General features: G+C 39.8%; 1 protein-coding gene across 1 annotated transcript in view; it reads right to left on the bottom strand.

Moving 5' to 3' along the window:
- The window catches only part of SMARCA2 (SWI/SNF related, matrix associated, actin dependent regulator of chromatin, subfamily a, member 2), a 181,596-nt gene that overhangs the window by 153,605 nt on the left and 5,249 nt on the right, over positions 1-22,742 (bottom strand). The window contains exons 2-4 of the mRNA XM_065406865.1: positions 17,411-17,510; positions 14,763-15,023; positions 8,228-8,357 (exon numbers count right to left, since the gene is read on the bottom strand). Coding sequence (XP_065262937.1) covers positions 8,228-8,357; positions 14,763-14,987 — 355 coding nt within the window. The 5' untranslated portion in view covers positions 14,988-15,023; positions 17,411-17,510. The remainder of the gene's footprint in view (positions 1-8,227; positions 8,358-14,762; positions 15,024-17,410; positions 17,511-22,742) is intronic.

Consider the following 22,742-nt stretch of genomic DNA (forward strand, 5'->3'; position numbering starts at 1 on the left):
CTGCATATTAAACTTTGTTTAAATAACTGCATATGGCTGTAGAATATCCTGCTGCTTATCAAAAAGAAATACCAAATCTAATGTTAAGGCTATAGTTGGTTGCAAATCAAGCTCTTTTAATGGTTATACCAACCAATGAGAATGAACCATTCTTTAGGAAAATCACTAAAGTACAAATGTGCAAAACAAGATGATAAAAAAAAAAATCAATGATTTCCTGCTTGCTGATTTAAATCGCCAATTTAAAAATCAATGCACCCTACCTATATCCGATTAACAATAATGTAATAATACAAATAAATGTAATAGTCCAGAGAGACAGACTTTGAGGAAAGTCTGGATGAACTGAATACATAGCTTATCTAGATTACAAGTAAAAGAAAGATACAACAGATATCTGCAGATATGTGAAAGGTGCCAATACCGAAGGAAGGAAAGAATTCAGTATGGGCTGAGGCTGTGTCTACACTGAGTTCTTTCTTAAAGTTTCCCATTGTCATTCTAATATCTGTGCAACTCCACTAGTTGTAGCAATGGTGGGTACATTAGTGTACATTGGCCTAGGCATTGTTACCACTGTGTCATCCACATAACATGGTGAGGGAAATGCTTCTGGGCCATTGACACTAGCCCTCCCATCATGGCTATCTCTGATGGAACTGCATCAGTGCTACAGCAATGGCAGACTTTTACAAAAAAGCTCACTGTAGACAAGGCTTGGGGGAAAAGGGGTGTTGATCTAGGAGTAATATGATTAACTTCAAATAAAGGGTTAACTTAGAATGAATAACACTTCACCCACCACTGAAATGCAGCCACCATGGAGAAGAAAACAGGTGTTTCACAATGCACAGCAATATTCCCTAACAGCTTAGAACATGTGGTGAAGAATGCCTTAGCCAACTAAAGCTACAAGGAGAATTTTTGGTCAGCAACATATGTAAGTTTCCCAACTGGAATGTGGCCAGGATACTGGTGCTAACACTGACTCTTATGAAACTGCTGAAGGACAGGGGTGGAAGTCCCAAGTGCATGAGTCATTCACTCGCTGGTTGTCGTGGCTATTGTGGTATGCACAGAAAATATTTGAAGAGTTATGTAATGTAAAATATTGTTACAAACCTGCCGGAGGTCGTTCTCAAAGCTAATGCAATCAAGAGTGGGAACACCTGACCTCTTTCAACCCACTCCAGCCAAGTGTTCACAGTCTAGTCAATGTGTGAGCTTGGACCTTTACAATGCACAAAAGATACCAAGACCTTAAATTGTGGAAAAATCAGGGCGAACTGAAGTTAACAAAACACCCTCGTTATGAAGGAGACATGGTGGTGTCCATTAAGAAGATGATACTCTGCCAGCATGAGTGTCATAAAAGTGGATCTCGGCTCTCTTGAGTGTACAATCACTGTATGGAGTGACCATTGGTTGAGAAATACCTTATTAGTCAGGAAAGGAACTTGTTAATAAGTACAGGCTCTAGACTGCATTTTGCATTTATCTGTAACCATGTTTCCAATCCTTATACTTCTATTTTCATCTTAAGATCTGCCAAATAAACTTCTATTTGGGTTTACGATAAACATGACTAAGTGCTGTGTGCTAAGGAGAGTGTTGAACTGAGGTGAAGCTAGTGAACTGGGGGGCACTGCTTCCATGAAGGCAGCAAATCTGTGTGCTGTGTGGGTGTCCAGAAGATGAGGGACTGGGCACTCCAGCGTAATGAAGTGGGCTGTACAGACAAGAGGGAGGGACATGTGCCCCAGGGCAGAGCAAAACTCTAAGGGCAAACTACCTCCATAAAACTTAGCCACGGGTTATCTCTGCTCTGACCCAAGGACTCACTTAGGGAGCCTAAGGGCTGGGGTGTGCAAACTGCTAGCCTGCACAGGGAAAGAGCGGGGCTTGCAGAGTCTGGAGTGGGGTCCTTATATTGCCAGCAGCTGGCATCTTTGGGCAAGTTCCTTCCAGTATGCACAGACAAGGCTCCCTTGCACTATAAGCAGACAGTAGTGATTCACCCTGTATCCCTTGGGTAATGTCAAAAGTGTCACAGTGCTTATGTTTGCACTTGAGTTATTTAATCAGCTGTGAGCAGGGCACTTGCAAAATATTCTCTTCTACTGGCCTAGCTTTCACTGACACCAGGATAATTTTGTATATGGGTTCAAAATCCAAGGCATGCATAGTTTGTGTGTTTCAGTCCATGCTTAGCCTTTTGACTTCTCTCCTATCAAAAAACCACAACTATTTGAGTCCTCTGGTTGTCTTCAGGTTTCCCCAACTCCTGAGGTGGAAGGGATGGAGAAGAGGTAGGATTGGGATGACTTAATTTTGATTCTTTACGTAGCTCTGCTTAGCAGTTTAACAATCTACAGCAAGATCCAGTACATCTAATGCTAATATTAATACTGTCTGCTTACATTAACATACTGTGATGAATGTTGTTGCTAATGCAGTCTAAATTCAGTTAAATGTAGCTGTTTATATAATTTCATTTAATATGAAGCAAGAGAAATGCATTTTCCTGTTATATTAATAAGTTAAATAGAACAAAAACAAAGCTACTGAGATTAAACAGAAGCATCATGTAATCACAATAAGTTCAAACCTTCAAGAGCAAATCAGTCATTTGAAATACTAAGGAAACAAACTTAACTTTTGATAGCAGGAGAGGAAGGGGGAACTGTGGGGGAAAGAGATACCAATTCAAGAGTCTTTTTTTCCCACCAAATTAATGTCAGATTTTTGTAAAATCATCCTGTCGCAGTATGACTGCATTAAAAATGTGACAGTCTGTCTCAGCTAGTTAGAGATTCTTTCTGCATGACTAGCATTCCACTAAATCTAAGGAAAAACAGAATCTAAATAATGAAGCTGCATAACTTATTTTTGTAATTATCTTTAGTTTTAAAACCCCCAGAAGAGCAAATGACTTTGAGACAGTGGATAGACATTTATCAGCAGGATGGCAAAGTAGTTGCAGATTTAGCTTTTCAGAATGATTTTGATTTGCTCATCAAAAATACGCAAAAAAGGCAGTTTTCCTATTGCAAGAAATGTTCCTCCCATGATACTGTACCAAGCTGCCTTGAAAATAATCTTGCTGGCCAATAAATACTCCGGACTTCATTTCAAGACCGTGCATGCAATTACATGCTTGCATTAGGCATATAATTGCCACAACCGCACATGAAAGCAACCTGTTATGTTTCTAACTGTCCTCCTGCATCTGTATATACCTAATTTATTTACACAATTCTACCAATTGCATACTATAATTCAGTGCAGAATTATATATCCATTTTTGAAATTCAGACCTTCTCTCCATCCCCCATTGTCATATTTTCCGAAAGGCTTTTCAACTAACAAAATACACTTTAAAAAAAAAAAATCCCCTGTATTACTTGAAATTTGGACATTTAAACTAGTCTAGTTTGAAATAAATGGTCTGTGTGAGATTTGATTGTAAACTCCTTAGGGTAAGGACCACATCTTATGTGTTTGTCACTATTGACACTCAACAAATACAGTAATTGTCAGAGAAGGGAAACACTGGATAAAATCTATTTATTTTCCACTTTCAAAAACTAAAACATATGGTATATGCCTATGTCTGAACACTTACTCTCTTACACTCCCAGTTTGTGGTTATAGATTTTAAGGCCAGAAGGGACTGCTATGATCATTTTAGTTGGACTACATGCATAGCACAGACCAAAAACCTCATCTTATAATTTCTGCAACCCCATGACTTCTGTTTGGGCTACTGAATATTTTTGAGTGACATCCAAGTCTTAATTTAAAGACTAATTAATGGAGAATCCATCACATCCCTGCACAAGGTCTTCCAATGGCTAATTACCCTCACTGTTAAAAAAAATTATGCCTTATTCATAGTATACACACACACACACTGACATTTCCACTGATGATAGAAATTTACAGTTAAGCAAAGAAATGCTGCTTAAGAACTTAGTTTTGATTTAAGAATATTTACTTTGTATATTTTGACTTGTGATATTGACACATTATATCTTAATGGTGATAAATTGTAAAAAAAAAGATAAAAAATTGAAAAGCTTACCAATAAACATTGATATGTCAATTATTTTAAAAAAATGAATCCTGTCAATCCTATTTACAGTATGAATTTGTTTACTTTTAGCTTTCAACTACTGAATCTCATTATGCCTTTTTCTGGTAAATTAAAGAGCCATCGACTAGAAGAAATCTCTTCCCCAGGTAAGTACTTGTAGACTATGATCAAGTCACCTCTTAGCCTTCTCATAGATAATGTAGTTTAATTTTTTTTCCCCAAGTATAAAGGCCTGTTTTTTCAGCCTTCAGGTCATTCTTGCAGTTCTTTTCTAAACCCTTTCCAATTTCTCAATATCCTTTTTGAAGTGCTGACTTCAGAACTGAACAGTATTGGTCACACCAATGTTGCATACAAAGATATACCTCCTCCTTTATATTCCCTGCTTATATATCCAAGGATTGTTTTTGCCCTATACTTAGCTACAGCAGAGCTCAATTTCAACTGGGTGCTCACCATAACCAATCACTTTATTCCAGGATACAGCTCCCCCACCCTCCAACTCCCCCTCCCCCCCATCTTGTATCCCCCTACATTGACCTGCTTTGTTCCTTGATTTAGACAGCCAAGTGCAAGGTCACATGTTGTTCAAATAAGCTCACCTTACCAAGCAATTCAGATCAGCCTGTATCAGTAACCGTTTCCCCATCATTATTTATCATTCCACTATTTTCAAATTTTACTAGCAATAATATTTTCTTCCAGATCATTGATGAAGACAGTGAATAGCACTGGGCTGAGAACAGATCACTGGGAGCCCCCACTAGAAACAACCCATTAGAGGACAACTACCCATAAGAACAGTCATACTGGGTCCGATCAATGCTCACTCTAGCAGAGTATCCTGTCTTCCGACAGTAGCCAATGCCAGGTGCTTCAGAGGGAATGAACAGAACAGGCAATCGTGTGATCCATCTAGTCATCCACTCCCAGCTTCTCAGAATCAGAGGCTAGGGACACCCAGAGCATGGGGATGCATTTACAATTAATTTTTATGAGCTAGCAATTAGTCAGTTTTTATTTTTATTTTGTGTAGATTTTTTTTTTTAAATCAATGTTATGTGGAACTAAGCCAAACTTTTGATCTCATCAAAACATCACGTTTGCTCGACAGCACCTATTTTCCATAAAACCATGTTGACTGGCATTAATTATGCTACAAACCTTTACTTCTTTACTGACTATACCACATATCAGCCTTTCCATGGTTTTGCCTGGGATCAGTGTCGGGCTAACCTGCCTACAGTTACCTGGGTTCATTTTGTTTGCCCTCTTCTAAATATCAGCACGACATTAGCTTTTTTCCAGTCCTTGAACTTCCCTAGCCTTCCAAGATTTGTTAGAAGTCAACATTAATGGTTCGGATAGCTTCTCTGCCAATTTTTAATGCTCTTGGGTGCAAGTTATCTGGTCAAGCAGTTTCATGCACACCTCAAATGCCCACTAACTTCAATGGGCATTTTGAGTAAAACAATACATCAGGTCACATGATGTATGGAGTAGGTGGCCTGCAGTATTTCAGGGACCAAAGCTAGAAAATTATGAAAAAGTGGACACACTTGCTTCAGAACCCTTAAAATGTCCTCAGAGAAAAGTACAATGAATATGGACAACCTTCAGATCACTTTAACCACTCCAGTATTAGGACCAAGTACACCTCTACCCCGATATAACGCGACCCGATATAACACGGGTTCGCATATAGCGTGGTAACCCCGGGGCTCCGGCAGCGGGGCTCGGGCGGTGCTTTAAAGGGCCCGGGGCTCCAGCTGCTGCGGGGAGCCCCGGGCCCTATAAATCACTGCTGGAGCCCTGCCACCACTACCCCGATATAACAGGGTTTCACCTATAACGCGGTAGGGATTTTTGGCTCCCGAGGACCGCGTTATATCTGGGTAGAAGTGTATAGAAATGTAAGACTGGAAGGGACCTCAAGAAGTCATCAAGTCCAGTCCCCTGGGCTGAGGCAGGACTAAGTAAAACTAGATCATCCTTGACAGGTCCAACCTGTTCTTAAAAACCTCCAATGATGGGAATTCCACAACAAACACTTACACATGTTTTAACAGTTCCTGTTGACTTCAATGCTACTTGTGCTTAAACAAATGTCTACATGGTTTTCAGGATTAGATCTCTATTTGGGAGGATACCAAACTAATTCTAACTTAACCAGCTACTTACAACACAACTTCTGGATAAAATGCTATTAGCTAATACATATATTCTTACTGCCTACTTAAGTTCAAAGCCTGCAGCCAAATGGTCAATGAAAAAAAGAGATCCTTCCCCCGCTACTTGTCAGCTTCCAAAAATCTTACTGTGTCACCCATCTGGAATCCTTTCCCCACATGTATATGAGGCACATTCTACCACCACAATCTTCTTTTTGTGGAGGTGAAGAGAGAGGACATGCAAGCAAAGAACATTAAAGAAGTTCATAGTAACAGATTTAAAGAGGATTTCTGAAATAAAGATGGAGTGAACCTCTTAAACTGCCGAGACTAGAAGTCCAGCATTCTGTTTCCCCTGTAACATACACCAAAAAGAGCAGAAGATTCAGTCTGACTTAACTGCTAGTAATGCAGTCATCTGTTGTAGAGCAAGCATGGTCCTGAACTCAGGCTCTAACAAGTGGATGAAAGAGGAAAATGACTTTCAGCTATTTAGATGCAAAATATTTGTAGTTTAACCATGTTATGTTTAGATCTAGCAGCTTTGATTTTAGAAGCAACTTTTCTATTCATTTTAAGGGGCAAGCTTCTTTACAAGCCAACAATGTGACAGCATGCACCCTTGGGGAAAATTTTTCTCTCAGATATGCATTCTTGGGTTCCACTGAGATCAGTGGAAACTGTGCATCTGAGGCAGAATCTGGCCCGTAGAAGGCCCATTCTATTTTGTTTTATGGTAGTTACTCACTCAAGGGTAAAACTGGGAGACAAGTGTTGTCCAGTGGACAAGGCATTGGACTAGCATGCAACAGACTAGAGTTCTATTCTCAACTCCCCCAAAGTCACATAGCAGATCCTCAGCCAAATCACTTCTCCAATCGTTTGTTTGTCTTGTCCATTTGGTCTATAAGCACTTCAGCACAGGGACCCTCTCTTATGTTTGTACACTGACTAGCACAATGGGGCCCCAATCCTGATCTTGAGGTGCTATTGTAATACAAGTAGTTGTATGACACATTATTAAGCAGCTAAGGTCCTAACAGGTGTTGTCAACTAAATCACTGCATACAGCTGCTTATATAATACGTCCCCCTTTAACATGTAAGCAGAGTGTCCTTTCTCTGCTACAAGTTGATGGAGGAGCTGGCAGGGCTGAGGGAAGCCACCACAAAAGCCTCTAAAATCAAATGTTGGTGATACCAGGCCAAACGCTAACAAAAGGGCAAAATGCCCCCCCCCCCAAGCAATTTCATGAGCACTGCAAAAAAAATAATATCAATAGGATATGCACCCACTTTCTAATCAAGTACAATTTATGGGGTATTTAGGTAGGACCACTGCCAGGTTAGAAGGGAGAGGTGGATGTACAAAACACACCAACAATGTTTTCTGACCCTTGGCTCTTTTCCCAGCACAACTCATGATGCACTGCTTCTGCAGGACTTGGGTGAAGCTAACTTCCATCCTGCATGCCCGTTGTTGGACACAGGTTTTCTGGCAACTGCCTATAACCAGCTCTTGCCAGAATTTGGCTTCATCTGGTAGATATTAAACGTTGTTCCATCCCTCTCGCAGATATTATACTGCACCCGTTACCCAAGCATCTTAGAATCTACCAATCTCCATGAGGTAGGAAAGTAGTACTATCCTACTTTACAGAGGGGGAGCTGAGGCACAGAGCCTTAGGGACAGGCTTAAGGTCACACAGGAAGCTGTGGCAGAGCAGGGAATTTAACCCAAGTCTGCCAAATTCCAGGGCTGTATCCTAACCACTAGACCACAGTAGGTATCTTAGGTGAACATTCAAAGGAGCAAGAATTTTAAGTAGTTTTCAAAAGGTCACAATTCATCATGTGAAAACTGGCAAAAAGAAAAATGGGAAACCTATGACAAAGGAGTTGTGGCTCTGAATGTCCTCTACAGAGCTGAAAAACACATCACATGAATAACATGTATCAACCTTGGCTATGCTGATCCATTGGACTCTGTGGTGGGCCCATTCCAGGGTGAGGCGGTCTCATATTTGCACTCTTCATGGAGCTACAATGCATGTCTTCAACCATTCCTTTTTCATGCAAGCCATCAATGGACTGCAAAATTAAAAAGAGATTTATACAAAGATATTGCTTTATGAACTTTCAAACTAGTAAGAGAAGTTAAAAGCTTACACAAATATATAAAAATAGACTAAAATGAGAAAAAACCTCTACATCTTCTTACTGCAAAAGGGTACAGTGGGACTCTTCCCCTTCGCTCCCGTCTATTCTAGAGTTAGACCTCTTGAGACCACAAATTCGGGATGTTGGTCTTTGAAAGACCCCTCCCTTCCTCTTTCTCTTCCCCCTTTCAAGTATTCATTGAGACATCTGGGTAGTTCCAAGTACTACAAAGTGAAGGCAAGTAGTACTTGGTACATCCAATCAGAGTTGATCTGGGTGGCCCTCGTTTATAAAGCTGTGAAACAAAGGCCACTTATGAGAGTAAACTCTGCAGCTCAGGATGGAATAAGACTAGTTATTTTAACCCACTCTCTTCCTTTTAGTCACTGCTGTAATGGAATATCCCAAATGCCGTTTCTCTTTGAACATGAAGATTCCAATGCAGAAGGCAACCTCTTCTTGACCCATTCAAACGCTGGCACCCTCAAGAATCAGTCACTCACTCTTCACAACACTTCTCACCTGTATTTGGAGGGTGAGCATGGCCAGGGTTCTGGCCCCATCCCAAACTGGCCAAGGCAGGGAAGTCAACTAAGGGTCAGAGAGATAATGCTGGGGGAGAGACTGGAATGGGGGCTAGAAGGGAAACATCCCTCTTTTTTTTTATGCTCCATGTCATGAAAGAAAGGCCAAATCAGAGATAAGGGGCTTAGGAACAAATTAGACACTTGAAAGCAGGAAATCCGACAGGTCACCAGTCGAGAAGATATATTCCAATCTTTAACTGCATGTGCAGGGCTTGGGGTGAGCAAAGAAAAGGTTATCACCTTGCTCTGTTCCCCACCTCCCGCCCCCCAGAAGAAGAGAGAGGCGCTCTTTCCTCATGAGGCTGAACTCCTGCAATTCTTGTAGGAGCCACCCTGGACACAACACTTGCCATCGGCAATTTTAAACTCTCAAAATGCATATGGATTTGTGGGTAATTTTTTTTTTTTTTAATTTGAGGAAAATTAGCCTTAGGGAAAACAGACTACTGAAAAAGAACGTAGGGAAAAAGTGCAGTAAGTTATAAAGAGAGAAAAGGAAAGAAAAAGACAGTGTAAGCATTTCTTTATAGAAAATCTGCTTTATACACAATGTGTTTAATAGAGCTGGCCAAAATAGTAATATTTTCCACACAAAAAATGCAAAGGAAATGAAGCCACTTTCATTTCACTTAAATTTTCACAAAATTAACCCTCACCTGAAAATGGGATTTTAGAAAAAATGACAAAAGGGAAGGGGAGAAGGAAAAAAAAATATTTTTTCATTTTGAATCAAATCTCTTCATTTAGAATGAGGCAAATATCTCTTGCAAAAAAATTAGTAGTTAAAGCTATTTTTCATTAAAAAGCTTGGGAACAAATTCAACTAATCTCTAAGTCTAAAAATGAGTTTTGGCTGTTTCTAGCAGAAGAAGTTAAAAAACACAAACCCCTCTCCATTCTGAAGCATGCAGCCCCTTCCCATGCTATGGGGCACCCTCTTCTGGTTTTGGAGAATTCACCAACATTGAAGAGGACAGAGTTCTAGTTGCAGGTAGTCCACATGTTGCATACAGTTGCTACACTGACACGTGTAGAGTTGGGGCCAAATTCATTTCTGGTGCAACTACATTAGAGTCAGAGTCACACCGTGGTTGAATTTGAGCCACAGAGTTTTTAAGCTAAAGAATCAAAGCTCTAGTCCCAGCTTTTCAGGTGGACACAGGGTGATTTATACTGGAAATTGGTCTCATCTGCAACACTTGGGTCCATTATAGCATATGCTCTGGCGTGAGTAGAGTGATTTCACTGTATTATACTAACAGGCTGCAGCAAGGAAGGTTCCGTGACAGTTGGTAGGTCAGTTAAGAAGAGACAGCAGAACCAAGAGCCCTTTGAACAGGTTCCCTCCCCACTCCCTAATTAAAAATAAAATAAAATACTAAAACACAGAAAGAGAGGATTGGTACCAGGGGAGAAACAAATGTATAACCAGAACGCCCCTACGTCAATTACGGAGTGAGGGATTCACTTGTGGAACTGCAAAGCAACTTCACAGTTAAAAGGATGCTTTCGGGGGCAAAGTGACCCAAAGAAATTGCGGGGGGGGGGGGGAAGTAAAAGAAAAGCTTTTGCAAAACCTACGGCCAATACAAATATTTCCACAACTTTTAAACACGGGGGGGAGAGGAGAGTCTATAAATGACAGAGGGTTTGACAGTGAGGGTTTGACAAATGACAAGTGTAAGCAACCCAAGCATTATGAAAGTGAAATGTACTAGAAACTGATTACCAACACAGGTGAATCTGATTGATCTATTTTTTTAATTGTCCAAGCTATGAGAAGTTAAGATTAAAACAGCATGGTGTTCCTAACTTAAATGAGAAATTTGTGCTTTTAAGTATAGTTTTCAACCTGACAGCCTCTATTTATAGAACAACCCCTAAGAAAAAGTTCTAGAAAATGTAACAGGAGCAGAACCCAATAGGGGTCTACAAAAATTAAGTCAAGTTACATATCTTTTCTATAGAATCATTGTATAGTTACATAGCAGGAATATAACCAACTCCATATAATAGTTAAAAAAAATCTTACAGAAAGGATCTCTAACCCTACCTCACTCCTACTGGTCCCATACCCATTAAATTATATAAAGACTCTTTTTTCCATAACGAATTTGTTGGGGAGAACAGTATATCCTATAACAATGTAATGGTGCTACTCTGCATTTTGGGGGACGGAGATAATATTTCACTTAAGTACTAATTATCATAGGAAATAATGAGCATTAGAGTTTAAGGTTTTTATTAAATGATCCTTTTTAAACACAGTTATTTTCCATTGTTCTATATAAATAAGCATTTGTGGGGACAGGCTGTATGTCATAAATTGTGTTTTTGGAAAATTGGGGGAGGCCTCAATTACATGCAGGGCCACATGACATTCTCATTTACAGAATTCATATTTTAGGCAGTGGCTAAGCTTATGGAATATATCTTTTAACTACACTGCCTTTATTGTATGTTTAAGTAACCTCATTAATTCACAAGTTGCATTGCATCACAATTACTTAAAGATCAAATCTCCTTAGTTTACAAATGAAGAAAAAAAAATTCTGACAGACCTGCAGCCTCAGCCTGGGATCTGAGAGTCAAGCTGGGTTATTTCTATTTATACACTGTCACTAGTGAATAAAATTTCTGCAGGCCAAATGTTGTTCAGTTATATACGTGCCATCAATGTAATTGCACTGGAATAATTGAGGGCATAACTGGAGGACAAGGGAGATGTGCACGTAGCCCTGGCAACTGGGTCTTTGCCAACAATTTTGTTGATCGTACATGAGCCAAAGGAGAATCCATTTCACTCTTCCAGAGGTCTGATTCTTCAAGGTTGACAGTAATAAGTTGTTTTTTCCCCACTGTTCCAGAAAAGTTAGTTTATTGTATTAGTTTTAACTATAAGTATTATATGTATACTATTGATTTATAGAAAGAATAATACGTTTTCTTGTAGGCAGGATTTCCAGTTGTTGGAATGCATAACTGTTATTTTTCACATCAGCATTGTTGTTAAATATACGAACTGTAGGAGTTATGCTTTTTTAACACCAACTGATAAATATTAACATGTGCTTTAATACGTTCTTTTTAATTTTGTATAAGGGTTCTATTATTCACTGCAAGTTAATGACATGTCCAAATGGCAAGTGCATATTTATATTTCATGTGTATAAGTATTTTTTTTTAAAACTCCACATATGGATGGGCCAGGCACACGTTCTCCAGTAGCACACTTCTATGGCACTTTTTCTCACAAGTAACTTATTGTTGCGTTTGATCATAACTGAAGAGTCATGTTAGCTTACACAATACCAACCACTACTGACTGGAATCACAAATAGGTGACGTGATGCTGAATTAGCTGGCACAATGCTGGATATGATATTCTTTTGGAAGTTTTACCCCAGGTCCTAAGTGCCTAAGGAGCCCAAATCCCATTGGCTTGCAATGAGACTCAGGATATGTAAACAAATCGAGAACTGTATACGGGCTACAGCCTACCCAAGCTAGCTCAAATCTAGCCAGCATGAGTAACAATAACAGTGAACACAGTGCAAGCTTCAGAACAGGTTAGTGAGCCAACTATGTAGCCAGGAGACATGCCAGGCTTACACTACCCATGCTGAAGCCCGTGCAGTATTATCTGTACTGCTATTGTTACCAAAGCTAGCAGGATTTAAGCTAGCTCAGATAGGACAATCTTTGCTGCTTAAACATCTGCTACAGCTTCCAAGTGCCTAAGTCACTTTTGAAAAATGAGACTTAGATGCTTCTGAAAGTTTTACCCTTGGTCTATGCCAATCAGTCACCATTGTGTCAGCTATCTAGATTCTCCACAATCATGATCAAACACAATAAAATTTTCTAGCAAAGACAAACCTAAAGATGCCCGGGACAGCAGATCTGCTACTGTGGTCCACAAGAGAAAAAACAGCAGAGACTCCTTCCTCTCCTGTGAAGTTCTTGAGCTCTATAGAAGAGGAGAGCATGGAGTTTGTGTGGTAAATGCTCTTTCAGCATTTTTAAAAGGCACTACTAGGCGACCGGGAAGGGGTGGGGGCGAATTTAGAAGCTAGAGACACATTGTGAACCAAAAAATACTATGTAAATGGAATCTGTAGCTGCTCCTCTGCTGAACTGCTGATGCTTTCCCTCTTTTGCGTGCCTCAGGACCTCTCAGGAGACAAGCAGCAGTCAGAGATGGGGGGGGGCTAGGCAAGCAGCCCAGGAGCCCTTTGGAGTTCAGCAGCGCACTGATAGCAAGGGGCACTATATTGACACTACAGTCACTGACACTACAGACAAAAGATTGTAAGCAGTGTTTGTGGAGAGAAACAGATTAGAGCTCAGCTAATTTAATGCTTCAAGTTTTATGTGCATAAAATTTAAGCACTGAACTGACTAAGCCGTACATCAGCTTGCCTCTTCAAACATGAAGATTTCAGAAGTTTTTACAATCAAGGACACTCCAGCGACCTGCCATGCTCTTAAACTCCACAGGGCACTGGCCCCAGGCTTCTCTCCCCCCCAGGTGGTGTTTGTTTTATGAATGTTTTAATGACAGTTTTTCATGCCAAAGATTTTAGCCAATGTCACGTCCTTGTTGATAACTTTAAATGGCATCCTCACCGACAATCCAGTCAGCATGAAAGCTGATAATTTCGCTTTAAAATGTTTTTCCTTCAAAACTATCACATACACGATCATGAGCAGCCAAACATGGAAATTGGGACAGCTGAAGGAGAATTTAAAAAAAAAATTAAAGTTTACTTTAAAGGGGTAACTTTTTAAGTTGTAATTTGAAAACTGTTCTATCTACCCCTAATTCGGAGCACAATTCTAATTCCCTTAGAAACAGTCACCAAAGTAAGTCATACTTAAAACATTTTACAGGAGCAAGACATAGGGTGTCTATATGGGAAACTAAGCCTGACAGGTGAAGCTTTATTGCAACCTTAATGCCATAATAATTTTGCTGCATAATTAGAGGTTGGAACACATGGGAGAAAGTTTCAGGAAGAAATCCCAGACACAAATATTTTCAGACAGCAATGATTGAGCAAGGTATTTAAGCACATGTATAACTGTAAGCACACACATAACTATAAGCTCATAAGCCCCACTGAGGTCAGACTAGTCACCTGCTTTAAGTTACACATACATTCAAGTGTTTTAATGAGCTGGAGCTTATGTAAGTTAACTTGGAAATAAAAATTTTCATCAGTGTGGAAGTTCTTTAAGCATAAGCCTTTAAGAGGCATGAATTCCATTTTCATGAAGTTTCCTTCTGCAATAATAAAACAAAAAGGGAGAAAAATCCATTAAAATGAACTATGGAAGCAGAACATTTCCAAATGGACTTTTAAAAAAAGAACCTGCCCTAAGATGTAATGTGTGGTATAATTAGAAAGATTGCCAGGCTGGCCTTGTGATGCTCCATATTTATTCTCTAGTGAGGACTCTACCATGTCAAAATGTGTGCAGTTTACATGTCAGGTGACAACTTGTTTAACTGCCAGCAACTGCAGGCTTGAACTGATGTCTGGGGGGAAAAAAAAAAAAAACAAACATAGTCTGCACAATCTGAATTGTGCATCATCTCCAGTAATAAATATGGAATTTAGTTGGTAGTTTCACTGGTGAGCCACAAAATAGAACACAGGGCTGCAGGGGAGGACAATATAAAAGTATGCTTTTACCAGTAGATATAATTCTGAGAAACATAGTGCTCACTTGCAGATACAATTACCTTGTGCATTTGGTGCATGCCTTCCTGTGGATAATCAGTGGGCCCCATACTGGGCAGTGAATGTGGAACACTAGGGGGTCCAGGACTCGGTCCCATCATGCTGTGTACTGAACCCGGAGAGGGTCCTGGTCCTGGGCTAGGTCCTAGAATTGGTCCAGGTGATGGGCCTGGCCCCGGGGAAGGGCCGGGATGAGGCATTGCGCCAGGATCTGTTGGCGTGGACATCTATTTTCCGTCTCTTTTCCGATCAACAGAGCAGCTCTAATTTCAAAAAGAAACAAAACAGTATTTCTTACATAACATGAGGGTTAGTGGAATATAGTCAGTAAGAAACTATGCTTGATAAAACAATTTTTTTGACTAGCATCACACACACAGGTGACTTGTCATCAGCAGAAAATGCTTCAATGATCCTTAGTGTGATGCATCAATTTGCCCATCCTTCAAAAAGGTCATTGGAAGACTAGAGAAATGAGACCGTTCAGGCAAGTTCTGGATATATTTATAAATCATCCACAGAAGCAAGATGGATAAAAATAAGCAATTTTTTAAATTAAAAATTGGATTTTATTTATTTAAATTAAATACATGTTTATTAAAATGAACCGATTTAGAATGTAATTTAAATTGACAATTACAATAATTTAAATACAAAAATATTAAGCAGTTCATGTTTGCTGCCAACATTTTAAAAAAGTAAAACTACTGAACTGGTCAAAGTCACTGGCTAAGCACCCAAAGCCAGAGTTTGTTGAAGTGCTAAACCAGCTTCTGACAGCAGTAGCCTCTTCTGCAGGTGCAAAGAGAATATTTTCTTCAGTTTATTCAACTAGTTCAGTTCAATGACTAGTTCCTTCAAAGTTAAGAAACCAGTTGGGAGTTGAAACCAGTTAAGAGAACTTGTTTTCTCCTTCCGGTCTATAAATAAAACTGAGTGTGAAAGGATGAGATCTACTAGTTCTAAAATTTTCAAGGACAGAGTGACCAGAAACAATCAGTTTAATTCACAAACTACAGATAAGTTTTGTTTAATAAATCAGTTAATTTTAAATGCAAAACATATTTTCATAAACTTTTCTTCTTATGCATCCAGCACATTTAAGGTAGTTTATGTAATGAAAAAAATGTGCATTTTAAATTATTTGGATGGAAATTCAAATTTAAAGCTTGACACAAAATGATTAATTTTTTATTTACAGTGATTTACTAGATACTGCATCATTCACTATTTTCTAACAAATATAAAAATTGTAAAAATAATGTTAAGCAACATAATTGCTCAACTAAATGTGTATAGATATAGATTTATCCTCCTGATTAGCAGAAAGAAGCACTAAATTCAGTGTAAAGGTCATACTTAGTTGTAAATCAACATGTTTGAACGGTTATCAAACAATAAGAATCAACCTTTCTTTAGGAAAATAACTGAAAGGTGCAAATGCAAAACACGATTAAAACCGATAAATTAAATCATAGAATCATAGAATATCAGGGTTGGAAGGGACCTCAGGAGATCATCTAGTCCAACCCCCTGCTTAATCAGTGACTTAAATCAAAATGACTTAAATCATTCCACCCTGCACAGAACAGCATATTTGATAGGCTACAGAAAACAACACCTGGAGAATATGACTGTAAGTAACTTAACTCATTAACACCAAATTATATCACATGGAGTTAGAGGGAAGATTGTTAAAGGCACGAAGGACACTTAGGGCTAGTCTATACTAGAATTACTACATCTCTCCCATCGGCATAGTAACTCCACCTCCCCAAGCAGCGGTAGCTATGTTGGTGGGAGAACTTTTCCCACCAAAATAGCACCAGCCACACTGATGCTTAGGTCGGTGTAACTTACATCACTGGCAGCGGGGAAGAGGGGTGAAGGGGGGGGTATTTGCACCTCTGAGCAACGTAGTTCTACTGAAGTAAGCGCTAGTGTGTACAAGCCCTTAGGCATCTAACTCACATCTGTGAGTTTTGAAAATCTCTCCCTATGTGCCTCAGAGGTGACTGGAGTGAAGTTCTTACTTATAAAAATAATAATGCACAAAAAAGTAAGCATTTTATTAATATAAAATCTTTACACTAGACAGAATTAAAAAAAAAACACAAGACATTAATTTAGAACTTTTATTACCTCGGTGTGCAATAGTGATATCAAGTGAAATACACAAAGGACAAACTGCTCTGGAGCGAACAGAGAGTTGTAATTCACTTGAGGGGTTCTGCTGATGTCAGAAACCATGAGAATGCAGCTCATGTGACTTATAAAATGACAAGAGCCCAGAGAATGAATTAGAGGCCCTCAAACTCGCTGGAGAGCCAACTATTTTATTTATTTCTGTGTACTTAACAAAACAAATGGAAGCAGGATACAAGCTGGGATCATTCTTCATCTCTCTCACACTTAAGAGTTTTGTCAGTGACTAACATTTAGAACTTTTAGTTCACCAGTGTCAATGAAAGACTCTTGTAATGCAAGAGAACATGGATGTCCTCTAAGTCAATGAAAGGAAATGATTACGTCATTCCCTGTCATGGTTTGCCAAGAAATAATAATAATAATTAATTTATCTAAGACTACAACAAAAAACAATTACTTATTTCTAAATCAGGTGCTTTAAAAATAATAATTCTAGTTTTACCGTATGGCATCAAAATATAGTAGAGTTAACAGAGTTCTGCAGGAAGAGTGGACGTGTCAGGGAACTGATAATGAGACACAGAAACGTTCATCTCCCAGATCTAGAGCCAAAGACACGCAAATTAAGCCGTAACACAACCACATTATCCTCTAGTGGCTGTTCAGTGACGTATATGAAATAAGTCATCTCTACCCAGTTATTAGAGGACAGGTGTAAACCATCATCGTAATTTGTCTACTGGTTCTGCTAGTTGGTTGCCAAGGACTGAATGGACATAAAAAAGAAAACTACCCTACAGTCATTCCACTAGGTTAGACAGGAGGCCCGTAGGCAAAGCAGGATGGGGAAAGTTACACTGCTGGCTGTTTCCTACTGCTTCTGTTCTGTGCACATGGAATTCGAAGTTTACGGTATTTACAATCTTGCTCCTTTCAACAAGCTGTGTGTTCACAAAACCAAATATTTCAAATAAGAAAAAGGTCTACTACATTGAGAGCATTCCCTGATTTCTCCCCATTACCTAGGTGTTGTCAGGAGTTAAAGTTTTCACAAGCTTTTATTTATAAACTCTCTACTATTATGTTTTATTATTTATTTCTCTACTTTGATTCAAAGCAACAAATGGGAACAAGTGCTGTTGAACTCACTTAAAATAAACTATCTTGGGAGCCCACTCCTTGCAGAGTGAGACATAGTGATACCTCTGAAGCTTTACTCTTCAAAACAAAAGATAACAACAGAACACCACAGGGCCTAATTAGTCCCCCTGCAATCCCATGGCATCCCCACAAAAGGAATCATGTTTTTAAATGATCACAACTGTATACAGCTTCTTAGAGGCCTGCAATAAGACTGTTCTTGGAATCAAAGACATTTCCACACAGCAAAAAGAGTTTTTAAGGGATATTCACCATGCTGAAATGTACAGCAGCATTACAAGGACCCTTTTATAGTTGTCTCTCTATATCATGGAAGTCAAACACATTTTAACAAGGTAAAACCTAGCAGCACCACCACCATTAAGGCTGCATTTAACAGAAACTATGCAATCAATGTGAAAGTACAATAACTATTTTCATTGCACAGCATCCTGAAATCCAATATCTCATGCATTACTTGTACCTAAACCTGTCCATTAGAAGAGATATCGAACACTCCCTTTATATGCACATTTATTTCAAACTTAATTTTGAGTTTTCATAAAAATTAACTGGCCTCAGTTACAGCTTCATGTAAACTGCAAGATAATTTATATGTACATTAGAAAGTTCATGTATGCGAACTTGGAAGATTCAACATTCATTTCTAATGAGGTACCAACTGCCTAAGCTGTAAAAACAATCACTACTGGGGTGAATCCTGCATGCCTTACTCCAGATCAAGCCCTTTAGTTTTATTTCTGTTAAGAGGAATAAACTCACCCAATCTTGTAGGATAACATTGTGGAATCTTCTTAAACCGATTTATATTCAGAGATTTTATTTTACAAAGAACACAATTCTTCTATACCAAGCAGTAAATTATAAAAGCTAACTTCTTGGAGAAATATAAAAAAATTCAATGACTATGGCTATGAGCCACCAGCAAGTTCTGCCTGAGGGTCCACAGGATTGAATAGAGGTGAGGGTCCAAACTACTTTCTCCGACAGAAGTGGTCTGCAAAATGAAAAAGCAGAGTGCCACTCTATAAACCAGAGGAGTTTATACACTATTCTACCAAATGAGGATCCGTTGATAAGGCAGAACTGTTAAAAAGATTATGGCTTAATAGGTTTGAAGAATATGGGTATATGTTTACTAGGATCATCAAAGAGACTTAGGTGGCCAACTTTTGAATTTCAAGGGAAGTTGAGTACGTAACTACTTTAAACTCCTCTGAAAAATCTCAGCCTCAATTCAAATGCAAAATTTCACCAAGAGATACCAACTACAATGTTGGCAGAGTGTGGGTCAAATTCTGTCCAGATTACACCAGCATATCTCTGGCTAGCATTTTGCCCTGTGTATTTAGATAAGTAAACAAAAGAACACTATCATAGTCAGTCTTGGTCGATTAGTTTGGACTGGGAATTTACTTTGTTACAGATATGAGAAGAGCATTTCCAATAGTGGTTTAAGGATTATATTAAAAAAACAACACATTTCTCCTGACCCATATAGTCAGGACTAAATGCCCAATCTTGCAGTCCTCACAAGACTTCATTGAAGCCAAAATATTACAGTGGCTTCAAAGAAAGTTTGCATCTGTTTTTTAACTGAATCCTGAATTACATTCTAGAATCCCTTTACATCAAAGGGAAAGTTCCCGAGCCAATGGCTCATCAGGTGGAGATGGTTACGGCACTTCAGTTTCATAGCCAACAGTACACCAGCAAGTGAGGTGGCCAGCATCACATCCAACTGCCTTTGACTACCCTAATGGATCAGGTACCTATTTTGCAGCTATGTGAACTGGAAGTGGCCTTTCAGTGTGAGACTGAGTGAGACACAAACCCACAATCTTCAGGATTGAAGTCAAGCACCTTAACCACGCAGCCACCACACCTTGGTACCTTTATATCAGGGTCCTCAAATTCCTACCAGGAAGAGCACTAAACTGCATGGACTGCAGACACAGGAAGGGCTCTGCTGGGTCCATATGTGTGTGGGAGAGAGAGTCCCCCTTGTGTATGGAAGAGGATAGAAAGGCATGTGGTATCTCTCTGTGTGTGGACTGAGAGAGAAAGCAATCTGGCTTTCTTTCCCACACCTATATGGGCCCAGGGGATCCTTTTCTGTGTCTGCAGTCTATACTGGGGGAGCAGGTGGTGACTGGGCTCACCCTGGGGATGCATGCTATCCTCCCTCCTGATCTTACATTATCTGGATCTCCCACACCATAGGCCAGATCCAGGAAGGAGTTCATGTCAGTGTGGCTCCAGTTAAGCTACATGAGGACGGGAGATGAGGGAAAGCCCATGGGATCCAGAACTAAGGCAAAAGGCCTCCTGGGGATCTCCCAGTTTTGTGGCCAGATCCTACAGCCTTTTCTGGACCAGTCATTGTTGAGTGGGGTGCAGAATGTTCATATTCTGTAGAATTTGAATGAGTTATCAGAGCCAGATAAATACCTTGACCACAAAATGTTTGACCCTACTGCTTTGTGTGTCCCCAGAAGATTTCACTGAGGTGCTTGTAACAGGGTGGCTGGAAAGCCTAGGGCAGGGGTAGTCTATTTTTTGTCAAGGTCCAGATTTCTTGGTCAAGGTATAGTCAAGGTACAGAGAAAATAATAATAATGATAATAAGTAAATAAAAAGATTTCATGATCTGTTCAAAATTGTTTGGCGGTCTGGATTTGGCCTGTACTCTGCCTATTGACTACCCCTGGCCTGATTACAGGACACCTAGGTTGAGTCAGGTGATCCCAATGCAAAAGGCAGCAGGAAGCCACAGGGGTGGCTGGCCATTCCTGCAGTGAGGGAACTGCAGAGTGAAGCTGCAGGGAAAGAGGGTCTTCCTGCAGTGGTCCCTGAGGAAAAGACAGTTCCTCAGGAAGAAGGGGCTGTGCCCAGCTTAAGCCTGGGTGGAAGAGTGAGTGTGTGTGTGTGTGTGTGTGTGTGTGTGTGTGTGTGTGTGTGTACTTTGTTAATTTAATAAAACATCCAGGCTTTAAGAAGGGCTGTGACTGAAAGAGAGATTGTGGAGTTTGTTGCAGGAGAAGGGGAAAACAAGGGCAGGGCACAGCAGAGGCACCTCTAGCCATGAGGGGGGCATGTGGTCATCCCTGTTACAAGTGCTCTTGGTTGCTAAGTACTACTAAACAATACATAAAGAACAATGCAGCAGTTTTACTGGCATTTGGGTGCCCACTGGTTTGATTTTTAAACACCAATAGCAGCTGAGCACACTACAGAATATATACAGCACCACATTAACTTAAATAGTCCACACCAAATGTCACAAATAGCTCTCACCCCCTAGTGCCCTAACCAAGCATAAACCTGGAGTTACTCATATTAAGCAAGTGGTTGACCAACACAGAGGTGTTTCATTATGCTCTGAAGGTCAAAATCTGGTGGACCAAAGAAAAAAATTCTTAGCCAGGAATGCCTCTACTTCCACATCCCCAACGTCTGTCAGCTGATCTCATTTGGAATGATGGCCTTTGAAGTAGCCAGATCTAAACCACTTAGGGCTTTATCTATCAGAAACAAGACTGAATTGCTCCAGAAGCAGAGTGGAAGCTACTACAGTTCAAAGAATGGAGGTGTAGTATGCTTACACTCTAAGGGCTTGTAAGGTGTAATCTACAATCCACTCTAAGGGCTTGTCTACACATGAAAATTATACTGGGATAAGGTAGGATATGAAACCACTAGTTGTTATACTGGTGTACCTTCCCAAGTAGACACTCTTATTCTTGAACAAGAAAGCCTTTTCCAGTTTAGCTCATGTGGCTTTCTAAGCAGTTTAAGCTAAACCAGAAAAAGCCACTCAGACCAGAATAAGTGTCCACCTAGGAAGTTATAATGTCCTGGGCAGACAAGCCCGAAGGCGATATGCTTCTGCATTCTACCCTAGGTGACGCTCTGAGGTGGCCTTTAAGGTTAACCATAGATACTGAACAAAGTAGTATTACCACCTAGAGTTAACAGATGCATGGATACTTGTTGCTGTTCCACTTCAGGGAAAGGTTGCAACATCTTGGCTAGATCCAAACAAAATAAGCAGAGCAAGCCACCGCTATTACCTGGGTAGAACATTTGGGCACCCCAAAGGACCCTGAGACTGCAGACCGCTTTTTCATGGGACAGATATACTCTAGCAACAGACGGAGCAATCACACATATTTTCAATTCCTCTAGTTGTTGCCCCTCACCAGCAAACAGAACCTTGATCTTTTCCAGACCAAGTCAACCTAGATTGGGTCTTAGCCAGATAACGCAAAGCAAGGAAACTGCACCATGAGGATCTCATGGAAAGACAATGCACAGCTGAGTGTCAGCAACATGCTGACAGCCCTGCAGCCCAGAGTGCCTCACAATGTTATGATATTACAATATTCTGATGTTATCTATTGGGAAATAATGACCATTCAACCCATCTCCAGACTGAAGTCATGGCCAGCAGGTGTTTTTAAAGGATACAACAGAAATTCAGGATACTTTGTTACTGAAAGCAGAAAACAGGGGTGCTTTCTGTGTCAATACGGAAAATAAGAATTACATTACTAACTTTTCATAACATTTGCTTAATTTTTGTAAATAAAAAAGTCACATTGTATAACTTAAACCAAAAAATTCTGAAAGTTCAAATCAGAAAGTAATGAAGGGAAATTATATAATAAAAT

Source organism: Emys orbicularis, chromosome 6 (genome assembly GCF_028017835.1).
Source record: "Emys orbicularis isolate rEmyOrb1 chromosome 6, rEmyOrb1.hap1, whole genome shotgun sequence".
NCBI classification, from domain to species: domain Eukaryota; kingdom Metazoa; phylum Chordata; order Testudines; family Emydidae; genus Emys; species Emys orbicularis.